Source organism: Fistularia commersonii, chromosome 30 (genome assembly GCF_037954325.1).
Source record: "Fistularia commersonii isolate RoL2024-O1a breed Wild chromosome 30, RoL_Fcom_v1.0, whole genome shotgun sequence".
Lineage (NCBI taxonomy): Eukaryota > Metazoa > Chordata > Actinopteri > Syngnathiformes > Fistulariidae > Fistularia > Fistularia commersonii.
Genome location: NC_141313.1, coordinates 7,686,112 through 7,700,665, shown reverse-complemented (window position 1 = coordinate 7,700,665; position 14,554 = coordinate 7,686,112). Strand labels below are relative to the sequence as shown.

The 14,554-nt window shown below is 41.4% G+C and overlaps 1 protein-coding gene across 11 annotated transcripts in view; it reads left to right on the top strand.

Annotated features, from left to right (window-relative positions):
- elmo1 (engulfment and cell motility 1 (ced-12 homolog, C. elegans)) overlaps nucleotides 1-14,554 on the top strand; it is a 113,412-nt gene that overhangs the window by 60,238 nt on the left and 38,620 nt on the right. For all 11 annotated transcript variants that reach the window (XM_086177837.1, XM_086177839.1, XM_086177838.1 and 8 more), the window contains 3 exons: nucleotides 837-965; nucleotides 3,127-3,231; nucleotides 4,958-5,066. In XM_086177837.1, the coding sequence (XP_086033963.1) occupies nucleotides 837-965; nucleotides 3,127-3,231; nucleotides 4,958-5,066 (343 nt within the window). The remainder of the gene's footprint in view (nucleotides 1-836; nucleotides 966-3,126; nucleotides 3,232-4,957; nucleotides 5,067-14,554) is intronic.

Sequence of the window (14,554 nt, the reverse complement as noted above, 5' to 3'; positions counted from 1 at the left end):
CAAAATGGAAGCTGCGTTATCCTCCGCTAATTAAAGGTGGTGAAATAGCTATTAAGCAGAAACACCTGTAAAGTTTCACAGAAAGGAAAAAAAGCTTTACAGCTCCCTCCCAAAGAATAAAATGAATGGTCGCCCTGTGAGTGATTAAGCAGTCTGTATACTGCTCGTGTGGGATAATCCAAAACCTGGCTTGAAAAGTCAACTTACATGATTTATATTCAGCTCCCTTGATTTATTCCATGTTTTTAGCAGAAAGAGCTGCTGTAGCGTCTCAGCTCGAGTTGCATTCATATAAGCAGATATTCTGGGTGCTCCTTCATTGTCTTGCCACTTGCGTTTGCAAAGAACCCATGATATCTGCATGCCAAGAAGCTACAGGGGGCATTCCATGCTAAAAACATCCCAAAGCTACTTATACAAGTATACACTTTATTGGATATATCAGTTAAACAGTAGATAAATATTTGTTTGCTTCTGTTTTGCAAAAGCAAATTGAAACTCCTCATCATTGAACTTTACTAAGTGTGTCCTGGTCATGGCCAAAAAAGCGCTGTATCCTTGATTTTGTTTTCTTTGGACACGCATTAACAATGTAGAATAACAAGCAGGCAGACATGGTGATGTGTTTAAGCTCAGAATAATATTACCTGCAGCAAAACTCCAGACCTGCTGCAAGTAAACATTCATTTATCTTTTATTAAACAGCTTGTGGGCAATTTGTTCCTGATCAGGTTCCAAAAGCAGTTATTACTGGGCTTGCCAAGTGATTAAGAACAGCTGAGAAAGTGGCTGTTGGCCAGTAAACGCACTTTTAAAATTGTTTTCTGTTTGCACAGGCTCAAAGGGACATCATCTTCGAGCTACGGAGAATTGCCTTCGACGTGGAGTGCGAGCCCAACAACAGCGGCAGCATGGAGAAAAGAAAGTCCATGTACACCCGGGACTACAAGAAGCTCGGGTTCATCGTGAGTCGACAGCTTTGCACGCCGCGACGCACACGCCAGCTCACAATATTCCTCCATTTCCAAAATATACAGACGTCAGTGTCTGACCTTGCTTAATGTGTGACAAGGCCACTCCGATACGGTGCTCGTTGACTGCGGTGGAAACCCCGATGAGGTGATGGAGCAGACCTGCGAAGGCCACTGAAGAATTAAGCCGGTTATTTATCCGACATCTTCCATCTAGTGGAAATTTGAAGTGTAAAATAAGTATTTCCTCCGAGTGTTGTCAGCGTCACACCCAGCAGATCTATTTCAATTCAACACGCCCGGCCCCTGCAGCGCAGGCGTCACGTCATTATTTTAAGATCTCACTGGATGCTCGAACACAAATCTGACTCATGTGTGTCGGAGAGGCATCGGCGTGTGAGTTTAAACATCCTTCACCCCGGAAAGGCCTGCACTGTTAAAGGAGAAGTGGGCTTTGCTAACAGAAACCTATAGAGACATTTGAAGGACTGGTTAAAATGCTGTGTTAACAACATGGAGCCCAATCCGGATTCCAAGGATCTTCTTACTATTCTCATATAATCCTGATTCAAGGTTAGATCTGGTTAGTTCTGATTACAATACGGTTTTCCTTTTTGACTTGAACTTGCGTCGACAATGAAATGGATCCCCTCCAATTTACATTGGTTTGGTATCCGTGAACCCGAGATCAGGAGGAATTTCCCTTAAAATCCCCTTTTTTGATGGTTGCCGTTAAAAGAATTTTGGTTACATTCTTTGTTACATTCTACATGCAAACAGATATGCTTTTAAAGCTGATTTTTTACTTGGTAAGCAGCTTTTTGTGCGTGCACTGCATCTAACCACGTTCTCATGGAGATTCAGGGGACGTTTATTGTCGAGGTCAGAGCCTTACTAGTTAGCGAAGCGCTGCGCCAGATGAGGTCTGAGAACACACCAAACCCACTGCGGCCGGTTCGAAGCCCTGGGGCTGTCTGCTGGCTCGCCCCCTCCCCATCCCCGCTGCAGTGTTCTGCAAAGATAAGGCCGGCACGGCTGCCTTCTTTGCACGAGCACAAAGGGAATCCCTCTGCCTCCAGTCACATGCCATCGCACTGTACTAATAACACAGACATTGATAATATTTCTTTGCAGACCTCCATTCTGTAGGCGTGACTTGTGCTACAATGGCATCGGGCGTTCTTAAAATGGAGATCACAGCATGCGTTTGGGGAGTTTTCTTTTTCCTCATGTGTCCCAGTGACAGCGATGCCCCGAAGTGCCTCAGTGTCAGCTTGTGTTCGGGGTCCCAATGTTTGCCTCGTGTCAGGCAGCGTTACGGATGATCCTCATCTCAGTGTCCTTGATTCCTCTCTCATTTTTTCCCCTCTGTTCGCCGTCTGCTCCCCCCTTCTCAAGTCAAGCAGAATCTCTTCTATTATTTTTTTTTACTTGTTACCTGTTAGTTTTGAAAAAATCTACAATTTATGATAGACTTGAATTATGTTATTGCATTTTTAGAGAAGTCGGATATTCTGATTGCCAATTATCAAGATCTTTTTAATGAAAGCCTCTGTTTACAAGCAGTGTGAGTTAAGCAGCCTTTTTTTTTCGATTTCAAGATGCATGAAAAGCATTCGTTTGCAGGGACGCTACAATCTTCAAAAATTAATTGTCAATAAAGCCAAAATGAATAACTTGGCTGTAGATCTTATTTTTTAGGGACATTTGTAATGTTTTTTCCTGAATGCAGTTGTCTTCAGCATTAATGTAGCTGCTGGTAACACATTGAATTGAATAGATCAAGAAGTATAGAAAAAGTGCTGGAAGTGGTAGAAATACTCTTTATCTTGTACCCACTATGATCTTTTTTTAATTTGTAGGTATTAGCGGTCATTGATCGTCCACAAATGTAACTGTTGCACAGATACCATTTAATTTTGAGGCTAGTATTATTTAATCCGAGACACTTCTGTTTTTTTTCTAAATTGATATTTATACTTTGATCAATGTAAAAAAAATGCAGAAAAGTCCCTTATATTGAAACAGTTTGATAGCATTCAATATGGATTTGTTACACTGCTCTAAGCGGAACTTAGCTTACTGGGGGAAAAAAGAGGAAAGGGAAAATGTTTCCCCCCGAAGAATGAACCCTCTCTCCTCGTCTGCCTCTCAGAACCATGTGAATCCAGCTGTGGATTTCACGCAGATTCCTCCTGGCATGTTGGCGCTGGACAACATGCTGTACTTTGCCAGACATCACCAGGACGCCTACATCAGGGTGAGGGCCTGTGTCACACACACACACACACACACACACACACACACAAATCCCTGCTCTGCAGTTCATTCACTAGTCTGTCGACATTGCTTTGCCCCCAAATAATCACTCCACCAAAATCGCATTTCATACATTTGCTTAGCCTGAACAGTGTGATTTAATCCCTTTACGATTCAGTCCGCGAGTAGCGCAGCAGTGTGATATGACACCTCTGATAGATATGACAGATTCCGTTCGACTGCAGTTTTTATTGCCTTTGAATTTTGATCGAGTGTCCGAGTGTGTAATTATGTTAGTTGGGTAAGCTCTTGGCGGCTTTCCAGCACTCTGTGCGTATTCGTGATTTTATATGTTCTCATAAAACTATTGAGCCACTGCATCCACAAGTCCCGCAAGTGTGTTCTTTTGCGATGTGAATGCGGTTTCTGTCTCATGACCTAATCTCTAAATCATGAGGAAGATAAAATGTGTGTGAAATGAACTTCCCTGAGCATTTCACTGCTGTTTCTCTTGAACATATTCTGAAACGCGCATAACCTGATTAATGTCTCTGTAAGTCCCTTGTTGACAAGTACAGATCGCGTTTGTACGAGCTTGGCGCCCTCCTGTAACTAAAAGGAGCATTACAATAATAAATATTTTGAAAGAAGAACCCCCAAAAAAGTTACATACTGAATTGTTTTCCCTTGTGTCCAAAATAAGTAATGCTCTCATTCACCTGATAGATAGTTGAGAATGTAAACAATAAGCCAGTTACTTTTGGAAGTGTTTGCATCTTGTAGCCTGTTTGGCTGCAGTACCTGTAACAATTCTGTGCAAAAATTTCACACTATCTCTCCTATTGTTTCAAATTAAATGGTGTGGAATAAATTTTGCAAATTTATTTGACAACCCAGATAAAATTTCATCACAGTCTTAAGGTCACAATGTGCTCTTCATCAGTAAGGAAACATGTTTCCCTGTACAATGAAATTCTTGCTGTCCTGTATGCAGTGAAGTTAAAAAAAAATATAACCAGGTGTTTGTAACGCATAACAGACATGGGCAGTTTAGTAACGAAATAATCCCAACAAATACATAAAGTAATAAAGGGCAGTGAGTGAGTGAAAAGGATGATGGTTAGAAATGGTCTGTAAAAGGCATTCAGAGGGGAGATAGCACAACCCCAATTTCTCCAAATAAAATCATCACCTGTTAAATGATTGGGATCTTAATGGGCCAGTTTACGTCAAGCTGCCGTCATCCACCAAATCAGCGGCGAGCTGTTTCTGTTTGACAATCCATCGCTCCCTTTTGACTTGCCGGACGATTGTTTAGTGGGTCAGAAAAGATAAAAGAATGACTAAAGGTTTGAACAGCTAGAGAAAGAGACCTCCCGCTGAGACAACAGTATCAAGTCTACGTCTGTTGAAGCTAGAGGCTTGGCTAATGTCAAATATAGTGATAAAGGGAGATTCTTGGGTCGCTTCCATGAGCATCTAACCTGGAAGACAGGAAAGCAGAATTTAAAGATACAGACCGTTCTTTGTGAAGGAATCAATTATCTGTGGGTTGTGTAGCAGCCAGCAGACATGGCTATATCAGGGCCTGTAGTAACCAGTGTAAACATATCAAAGTTTAATTTGAGCATGGACAAATGATATAAACGCTGAAGTGTGGTGGGGATACAGTTTGTCTGAAATGTTTAATTTGCAGAGTCTCAATTATTTTCTGTTCGTGTTTTTAGATTGTTCTGGAGAATAGCAGTCGGGAAGACAAGCACGAGTGTCCTTTTGGCCGCAGCAGCATTGAACTGACGAAGATGCTCTGTGAGATTTTGAAAGTGGGCGAGCTTCGTAAGTCGCATCAACAAAAGACACATGCGCGCACGCACACACACACACACAGACAGGGATGACAGGCTAAGTATACTTCTTAATCACACTTCACTTCCCTGCTCACATTATCCTCACCTTGAGCACATAAACAGTAGAAAAATTGCTCAGGGAGTACTTTAAAGAAGCAAAGTGCACCAAAATACAAACATCCAGACACACGCTCACAAATCTACACACTCCATCTGCGTTAAGATGTAGGAAACCATTATCCTCAGTAATTGTACTGCCTGGGAGTTCATTATTTAGTGCTGTACTTCGCCCCCATCGAGTCCCTTTCAGTCTAATATACCACTCTGGGAGGCCACCGCGCAGAGAAAGAGATGCTGCACCCACATTCCCTCTAAATTGATGTGCCCTTTTCATTTGTCTCCAGTTGTTTAAATGGGCTCGATGGTCAGTTCTGCTCCAGACTGACCCCTGCTGCTCCCGTAGGGAGGGTGATGGCATTCTCAGCTCAGCTTCAAATTCAAGTGCCCTTTTCATCTGCACAAGTATTTATTTATTTATCTATTCAACAGAAGACTTGGACCTTGCTGTATTTCAGGGTTATTTATGCCCATCTGCAAGAGCAAGGACATTATATTTAATTCTATGAAGCGCCCCTTTCCCTATGTATGCCTTGGAAAATGTTCAGTTAAAGTGTGTCTAAATCCCTCATGTGGGTTTTACTTTGCCGATAAAAGTGGCAGGTCGGGTTCTAGTAGAAAATAAGGTTTTGTGTTACTTTCTCATACATTGGTAAACCTCTTAACTTTTTTTTTATTTTTTTGGATACATTCTTATCTCTGCCAGACTAAATGTAAAATGTCTTCCTCCTTCCAACCTATCAAATTCTAAGCGCAGACACCAAAAGCAAATGGATTACAATACGCATTTTAACTGAGGAGGTGTTGTGTATTCTACTTATTACAAAAACACACAAGCTGGCAACTGGTTTGAGCTGGATGGAGGGACTGGATGCCAGGCCGGGGCATTATAATGAATCAAATGTGTGTGGATATACACTTTGTCTGGATTGACCTCAATACCTTTGTCTGGATTTGCGGCAGCGCAGGTCACCGACGCTTCGTGTTCATGTTTGAAACAGTAGTTTATTTTTTTGTCCTATTTTGGTCAGCCCCCGGGCCTCTGTTTTGATTTCTCTCTTTTTTTTTTTTCCTTCATTCGGTCCACTTCATGTGACCTCCCGAACTTATCTCCTGCTGGACTTGACTTGCTTTCCTTTAGTTTTTCTAAGAAAGCAAGCTTTGATCTATCTCTTATGGAAGTGCAGATTAGACCAGCAGATTTTTCCCAAAATACAGCAGACAACATCTTTATCTCTCATAATCACATTGCGGATGGTTACACAGCAGAGCTAAATCCCTGGCATGATGCCAGTCTATAATTATGAATATTAGTTTCGAGAGATGGGGTTGTTCTGATAAAACATAGCTTCAAATCCACGCTTTCATGTGATGCTCACACAAGACCGTAGGTGAGTGACCTAAAGAAACCGGTTTGATCCTTCTTGGATGTTATCAGTGTTATTATAATTATCGTTATTCCTATCTCACAGCAACTATTACTGTCCTGCAGAGCCCAGTGCTGGTGTTGATTCACTGATAGGAGCTTTGCTCTGTGCTTGTACAGACGTCAGACTGACACTCCCAGGAATATTGCTTATAGTCAGGTTGCTTTTGAAATGGTTTGCATCCACTAACAGGTTAATGCAAAGAGTGGGGGTTATTGTATATTGATGCATTGGCCTTAATCAATATGTCTTCAAATGTATGTAATCAAAAGTGAAACCTCAAATTATAGCCCTCCTCGTGAATGTTTCAACAACAGAGCAAAGTGGCTAGTTTGATGATTATATTTATTTCAAATTCAAAACTTCAGACATTAATTAGTCAATTTCATATTTTGGTTAATATCTTTGTGACTATGGAACTATAACTCAGGGAGGTAAGTGGACGTTTATTGCAAAATGAAGGAATTGCTATCCAAATAATAGCTATAATATTGTTATTGATACCCCTACTAGCCAGCATAACATCAGTATTCGTTTTTGGGGGGGTAAGCAATGGGGAGAGCAGTAGAAAGACAATATTCTGATAGATTTGTGTTTATGGCTGTTTAGCGTTTGCACAGACTCACACTCTTAAACTTCTCCTGCTGGGAGGAGGCCACTGTGTCCCAGGCTTGTCACGAGCTGCACTTTATCTAGAAAAGAGCCAAGTGTATTTACATACACACCCCATTAGCCCCGCATAAGTTAACACACTAATGAATATATGGGCCGGATGCATATAGCATGGGCCAGTCACAGCTTGTAGATGCTCGGTGAGTAACGGCCGATAATTAGTGTGTGTGGAAATGTGTCCGACATTGTGGCACGAGCGTGTGCTTTCCCAAAGGAAGGTGTGCAGAGAAATGAGACCCAGCTCCACGCTGACTGCCGTCGTCTGGTTGACCTTTTTAACAAAGAAACGATGAAGGAGGTGACACTAATAAGGGTGTCGGGGCTGTCTGTGTCTCTAGTGTTTGATCAGTTTAGATGCCGTGGCATTTCAGTCACAGTAATATTAGAAACGGTGGCGCAACTTTCACCAACATCTTGAATTATCACAGTGGCATTTTAGGCTGGGCTTTCTGTGTCGCCCATGTTTCACACTGAAAATGTTTTTCCCCAAAATAACCACCTCACACAACAACAGAAAAAAGGCAAAGAGATGGATTTCAAGATTCTGATGTTTGTCTGAAGGTCAATAAGTCGGTCCTTCTCTTTGACAGATTTACACTTGGAGGCTGCACCCCAAGGGCCCCCTGCCACCTTCTATGCTTATTTAGATCGGACACAGCATCACCAATGTGACATTTATTGGCTGATTGTTTCATTCAATTTACTTATCTTCTTTAACTTATTTTAGTTTGTCCAATCCGCTGCTTCAGAGACGATACAAAACGTAACAAAACTGATGGACTGATTTTAAAAGTGAACTAATCCATACATCAAAGAAGTTGATGTCCCGTTGACTTTTCTCTTAGTGCCAAAGTGAAGCTGACAGCCTTTTTTTCTTTATGCTGTCATCCCACTGAAATATAGTATAAACGCGCTTTTAATCGAAATGTTATATTTTGGGGTCATGGCCAAGTGTCTACAGACGTAGTCACTGTTCGAGATTGTCAGAACAATATAAATATTAGCATCCACATGTCAATATGAGGGGAACTCACAGCAAGAAGATCTTATGATGATGGTATGTGAATCAGTGAGTGGATGTTTGTCTCTACATGTGGCCCTGTGAACCCCAGGTTAAAACCCGCCTCCCGCCCAATGACAGCTGGGATAGTCTTCAGTTCCCCTGCAGTCCCTGAGGATAAGCAGTATAGCTAATGAATGAATGTCTATATAAGCATGGTACCTCATTGAGATTTAGCTCCAAGCATTGGTGTCTTAGAGCACAAACTAGCCAGTATAGCTTAGACTGCGGTTTTCTCATCTTTAAAAGCTGACAGCTCTTTAGGAGCAATAAGGGAATATTGGCATCGTTATCTCTGCGTGATTCTTTGAGAGGAACACAAATGTGTTAGAGGACCCCAAAATCTTATCAAAGTAAAACACCCTGTAATCATCCATTAAGGAGTGGCTGCTTCTCTCGAAAAGAAAGCAAGCAGTGACCTCTACCAAGAAAGCCAAGAAAGTTAATGTCATCTTTTTAAAAAATTCTCCCTGCCATACATTCCCCAGCGGCTAAAGGTTGAAGAAAGGGATGGCTGATTAATGGTGATGCCAGTGACGTCTTCGTGTCTCATTTGGACTCCTTGTGTGCGAAAGGTCGATGTGTCTCCAGCAGGGACCAGACACTGTTTTTGTCTTTTTTTCAAACATAGGTACTCTGGAGTTTGAGGGGGATGTTGAAGTACCTTTCATGTTCTGTTGGCCTCTTCCAGTTTCCTGTCTGGCTTCATTTTCCTCAGTTTTTTTTCCCTCCTTTCTCTCTTTTCCTCTGTGTCTGCTAACATCTGTCCCGCTCCAATGTGTGATCCTCTTGTGTTTCCGCTCTGCCTCTTTTTTTCCATGTAGCTGAGAGAAACTGACTGTAACACACAGGCGAGTCGCAAACGAAAGTATCGTAAACAACAGATGCTTCAGTAATCATCTGTGATAGTCACCGAAATGCTGTCTGAGGTCAACAGAAGTCATGTAGAAACATTGGCTTATAGAGCCTCAGCTTCAATTGTCTAGATGTTCTCCCTTTGGGTGGTAGAGATCTGGAGTATTGGTATTTGCTACAGAAAATTGAGATCAGGCATGCTCACCCTTTGTTTTGGAATCATACCCTTCTATTACTATGTTTCTTTCACTCCAAATTTGTTGGGAGACTAATTATTGTATATACATTCTTTTTTTTTTGTGGAAAATGTGCCTTAATGCAATCCCCTCTGCAAGGCATCAGAACATGAGATCTTTAAACTCTGCTGTTTCCGCTGGCCCATGGAATATTCATGAAGTTATTTAGAAAGGGCCAGACACAGTGAGTAATGGCCCTGCTTGGTGATTCATGGTGTGCCACCTCATTGCTAAGATGGAGAGCTGGGTGGTGAACCGTGGCAGGTCTGGGCACGGACACACACAAAAACTCAAAAAAGGGGATCAGATTCACACATGGACGCACGCACACTCACTCTCTCACTCTCACTCTCCCTCTCTCTCACACACACACACACACACACACACACACACACACGTCTGGGCATGCTTCAGTCTGGCAGTCACATGATTAACAGCATCTTTCATCAAAGGGCCATGTTCAGCACCACGGACAGCTCCATTGAAGGTTTGCGCTCCAACACAACTACAAATCATGTGGAATGTCGGGACTGTTTTATCAAATGTGCTCTGTACGCAGATCTACAGATTCTGATTATTTATTTTAATCTTATTTGTTTTAAAAAAACATGAGGATTTCATGACCGCTATTACGAGTTATTTTACATTTTTCCTATTTGTCTCACTATCTTGCCCAGTCATATCACAGCTCACACTTGACATCCTTTTTCAAGCTCTCACTCTCAATTGTATATGCAAAGGCATTGATTAATATTCCTATGTCCAATGTGGGCCAATTCTCAGTTAAACGAGCAGACTACAACCAATTTCAACGAGATATCCTGAGGTCCTCTGCAAGGCACTGTCAAGCTATGCTCATATTTAAATATTAAATATAAAGGCCTGTCAGCTGCTAACATTATTCTAACTGAAAAACGCTGCAACTCAGAAGCTCCAAAAGCACCTCTTAGAGCATGACTTTTTACGAAACAACAGACTTTCTGTCTTTCCCAGAGGCAGAGGGAACATCAGTAACACTTACTTGCTGCTTCCACCTTTCAAGTCAAACATTTTTCCTGGAATTTCAGAAGTGTGTTTGTGTGTGTGTGTGGGGGGGGGTTAACCTTATAGCACATTATTGGCACATTTACACTCACATTCACTTTATTGTTATTGATTTCCTGCCCCGCATATCTCCTCGGCCACTCCCGGGCTATTATTATACCTGCAGAGTTGGTTCAAACTAGCAGTGGCATTACAATGTTGTGTCCCATCATATTTCATATATATATATGTGTACATATATATATAGGTGTATGTATGTTTGGGGGGGGTAGCAGCAGTTTCCCCCTTTTCTGTGCTCCAGGTGACTTCTCTCTGTAAGAGTGCTTTCATGTTGATTTGATTTTACTTCCTCAGTCTTAAACTCAATGATCATTATTCTTTATCTTGCAGAGAAATCAACATCACCCTTGGCTGGTTTCATGTGTGATTTGTGAAATGTTTTTGTCTCTTCTGTCCCAGCCCCAAAAATGATAAGACATTGAAAAATGGGGCAGCTGAAGATTGTTGTTTTTTTCCATCCATGTTTTTAACTGGAGTCAACACGGCCATCATCAATATTATCATGTCAGAAGCATTATCATAAATCAGTAGAACTAGAAGCCACACAACACAATAGAGTAGATCTGGCAACAAAACAAATTATACAAGTTATAGAAGCACAGTGACAAGATAAATGAAAGCAAAGTTTTAAAAACTGCACATCACAGTCCAGATGAAAATAAACAATGAGACAGGAGGACAAAAGGAATGTGCAGTTTTTCTCTTTATTTTACACACATTTTGAAAAAGCGTCCATACCTCCAAAGTGCTTTAAAGTAAGACAAACATGGAACTTTAAAAAAAAAAAAAAAAAATTAAGCTAAACAGCAATGAGCGTGACCACCTGCAAAGTCAAGGAACTATTATAAACTTCATAGTAGAAGGCTGGCAGGACACCCACCCAAATAATACACTCTCCAGCACTTCATTCAAGCATCACAGGAGTCAGAAAATGCCTGTGAGGTGAGAGGAAATCTTTGACTGGAGCTGCGGATTGTAAAGCAAACTCAGTTCTGGCTTTAAAAGGGATTTGAGGGACAGCCAGTACCAACTGGTCCAAACAAGGAGGGGAGGGGGTCAGTGGTATAATGGGGTGACTGGCGTAGCAGAGCTGCAAAAGCGAGCACCGGGATTTTATGATATAGAAAGGTATGAAGTTTAACAAGAAGTCAGTGAAGAGGATAAAATTTAAAATAGAGTTGAGCTGCTGTGTTCTAGACAATTTGGAGAAGATCTATTTATGGTGAAACAGTTATCAGAAGAGTGATATATATCCTCGATTCAGTGCTTTTTCTCAATTGTATACTTGTAAAACTCAGAAAGTAACAAGGATTGGTTGAAGGGGGACCTAAATTTGTAGGGTTATACCGAGCAGAGGCCATTAATGCTCCAATATAATGGCATAGAGTGCTTGACTTTTCGGTTTCATTAGACTTTAGTTGGAGGCAGTTATCAGTCCACCACATCTTAATGTTCATCCAAGCTGTTATCTAAAATGGACAATTCATTAATTTTTTATTTTATTTTTTTACAAAATAAAGTTGGATGTCAAAGAAGTGGTTGGAGTGATATGGGATGCAGTTAATTGTTTGAACTGCAACATGTAAAGCCAGAAGACGAAGCAGCGATATCCCGATTTCAGTCGACCCAATTAGATTTGTTGAAAAGAATCAAAAGCGAGTCAGAAAAATGCCATTTTGAAATGAGTCCCTTCTGTACCCAGCAGTGTCGCTATAGGCAATTGGCCTGCAGCTGGGGTTCTGGGAATGATCCAATGTTAAGCTCACCATCAAAAACCAAACCGACCAAAATGATAAACGAAATACTCAACAAGAATGCTGAGAATTGCCTCCACCCACGTCAGAATTGATAAATATTCATCTTTGAAAAAATATCCCCCCCTTTCATTAATGAGAACAACACCAAGCGTGTTGACAGCTTGTAAGTGTGGGAGGATGTAAAGTGACTGTCGTAAATGAGAGGTCGAGGTTGAGTGCGGGCGTACGGGTAGACGTGTTGGTTGATGTGGTGTCTGCATGTGTGCGTATGGTGTGGTCATATCAAGCAGGTAATTCAGGCTCATCCAAGCCCTCATTATCTGGACTACTCTGGCTGTACCTTAACCTCCTGCGCTTTATACCAGTAACACAACCAATGTATAACCCCTGCGAAATGCCACATTCATTTTTTAGCTGCATGCACATTGCACACAACCCCCTCATTAGCCAAAATATCATGTTTGGACCGGCAGAAATTGAAATGAATGCAGTCGCAGCTATGCGGATAGTTCAAAACGTCCCATTCATCTTTCAGGCCTGGAAGGGCTGAGCATTACCAACCGGATTAATTATTTCCTTAAACCTCTCAGATGTTTTTATTTTCCCCCTTTCATGCTGACATGTCTTTACATTTACCAGTAGTTAGCGCTATATACATGTGCTAGTTGACTATCAAAACATGAAGAGAAATATGACTTTCTAAGATATTGCATTTAGTAATGTGTTTTTCAAATAATGTAAGTATTATAAAGAGCTGGGTTAAACGTGGAGCGCGTGCATTCGGAATTATGCCGTTTGAAATGTATCTCTCCCATTTTCATTTGGCCTGTTCTTTGAGCACTTCAACTAAAAACGCATTTAAAAGGATGAGAGAGGTGTTTAAGCTCGAACATGCGCGTGTTCATTAATGTTACCTGAACCCAAGCTTGGAAACTGATCCCATTTGAAGTGACTTGTTAAGTCTCAAGGTTTTAGCGGCTAATCTCTCCCGACAGCCCTCGACCATGAATCACAGGAGCAGTGGATGATGGGGAGCACAGGAAATGCTAAGCGTAGAATTCCGAGTTGTGACCTAAAGAGCTGTCAGCAATTACCTTCCATGGATGCTGGTGACCAGCTTGGTTTAAGAGGGGAACTCTAGATTGTCCACAGGGTAGCCTCAAGCGTACATCAGCAAAAGGCTTTTAACCTTGAGTGCAAAAGTAATGTCTAACCGCGCAGCTCCGCATCTCTGTTAGGTTTTCAGACACCCCTGGCAATTCTCTTAAACCCACAGTCACCAGACAGGAGCTGCAGCCCAGCTTGCGACATTGCTGTCAATCTCATGTTACTCGTACGTTTGGATGCCTGTGGCTCCAGGAAGGCACTTAACCACCAAATTGTCAACGACAGGTCACCACTATTTTCACTTCCTTTCTTATTCTTTTAAAGCTTGTCCCATAACACCCATGCTAGCATGTCATCCTGTGTCTACACGGTGTCCTTGAATGTTTAATAAGGCACCTTAAATGAAATGAAATGAATTATTTTGTCAAAAATGAAATCAGGAAGACAATTCATCAGTAACCTTCCTTTCACTGAAAGAGCTGCACAAATTGCTTTTAGTTGCCAATTATACAGAAATCAATGAGAGAGTGACTTACATTACCCTAATGACATCATGGACCCAATCACTAAAGTCACATATTCTTCAGTACAGCATGATATCCATTTTGAAAATGATTTCTCCCATTTTGGGTCAAATGTATGATTAGGCAGGGTTTGCTTAACCTGTCGGTAACAATAGGGGTTGAATTATCTGTGTATTCACTCAGCCCGCTCTTAAGAAAGCCCTATGCTTGTTGTGTATTCCACCGAAGTGATTGTCACTTGCCAAACTGCCAAACTTCAGGGCCTTGGTCCACAAAGAAATTGACAAAACAGTGGAAATTCATTCTTTCCGCTTGATTTGTTCTCTTCTTGGGCTGGAAATCCACAGGAAAAATTATGGAAATCAGGACCTGTCCTCCACAACACGACAGGTGCACAAAGGAGCAAAAAGGTCCTTTTGTTAATGTGAATGAGGGTGGCGGTCTCATGGCTTGATTTTCACATGCAGTGTCTTCAGAAACACATAGTTGAAAACATTATGGTCAAATTAAAATTAGATGAAATATCATATTCGGCGTTTATCAGACACTGATAAAAAATAAGACAAATAACATTATAACTATGTATTCTTCAAGCTATTGTCCTTTTCACTGTGGTTA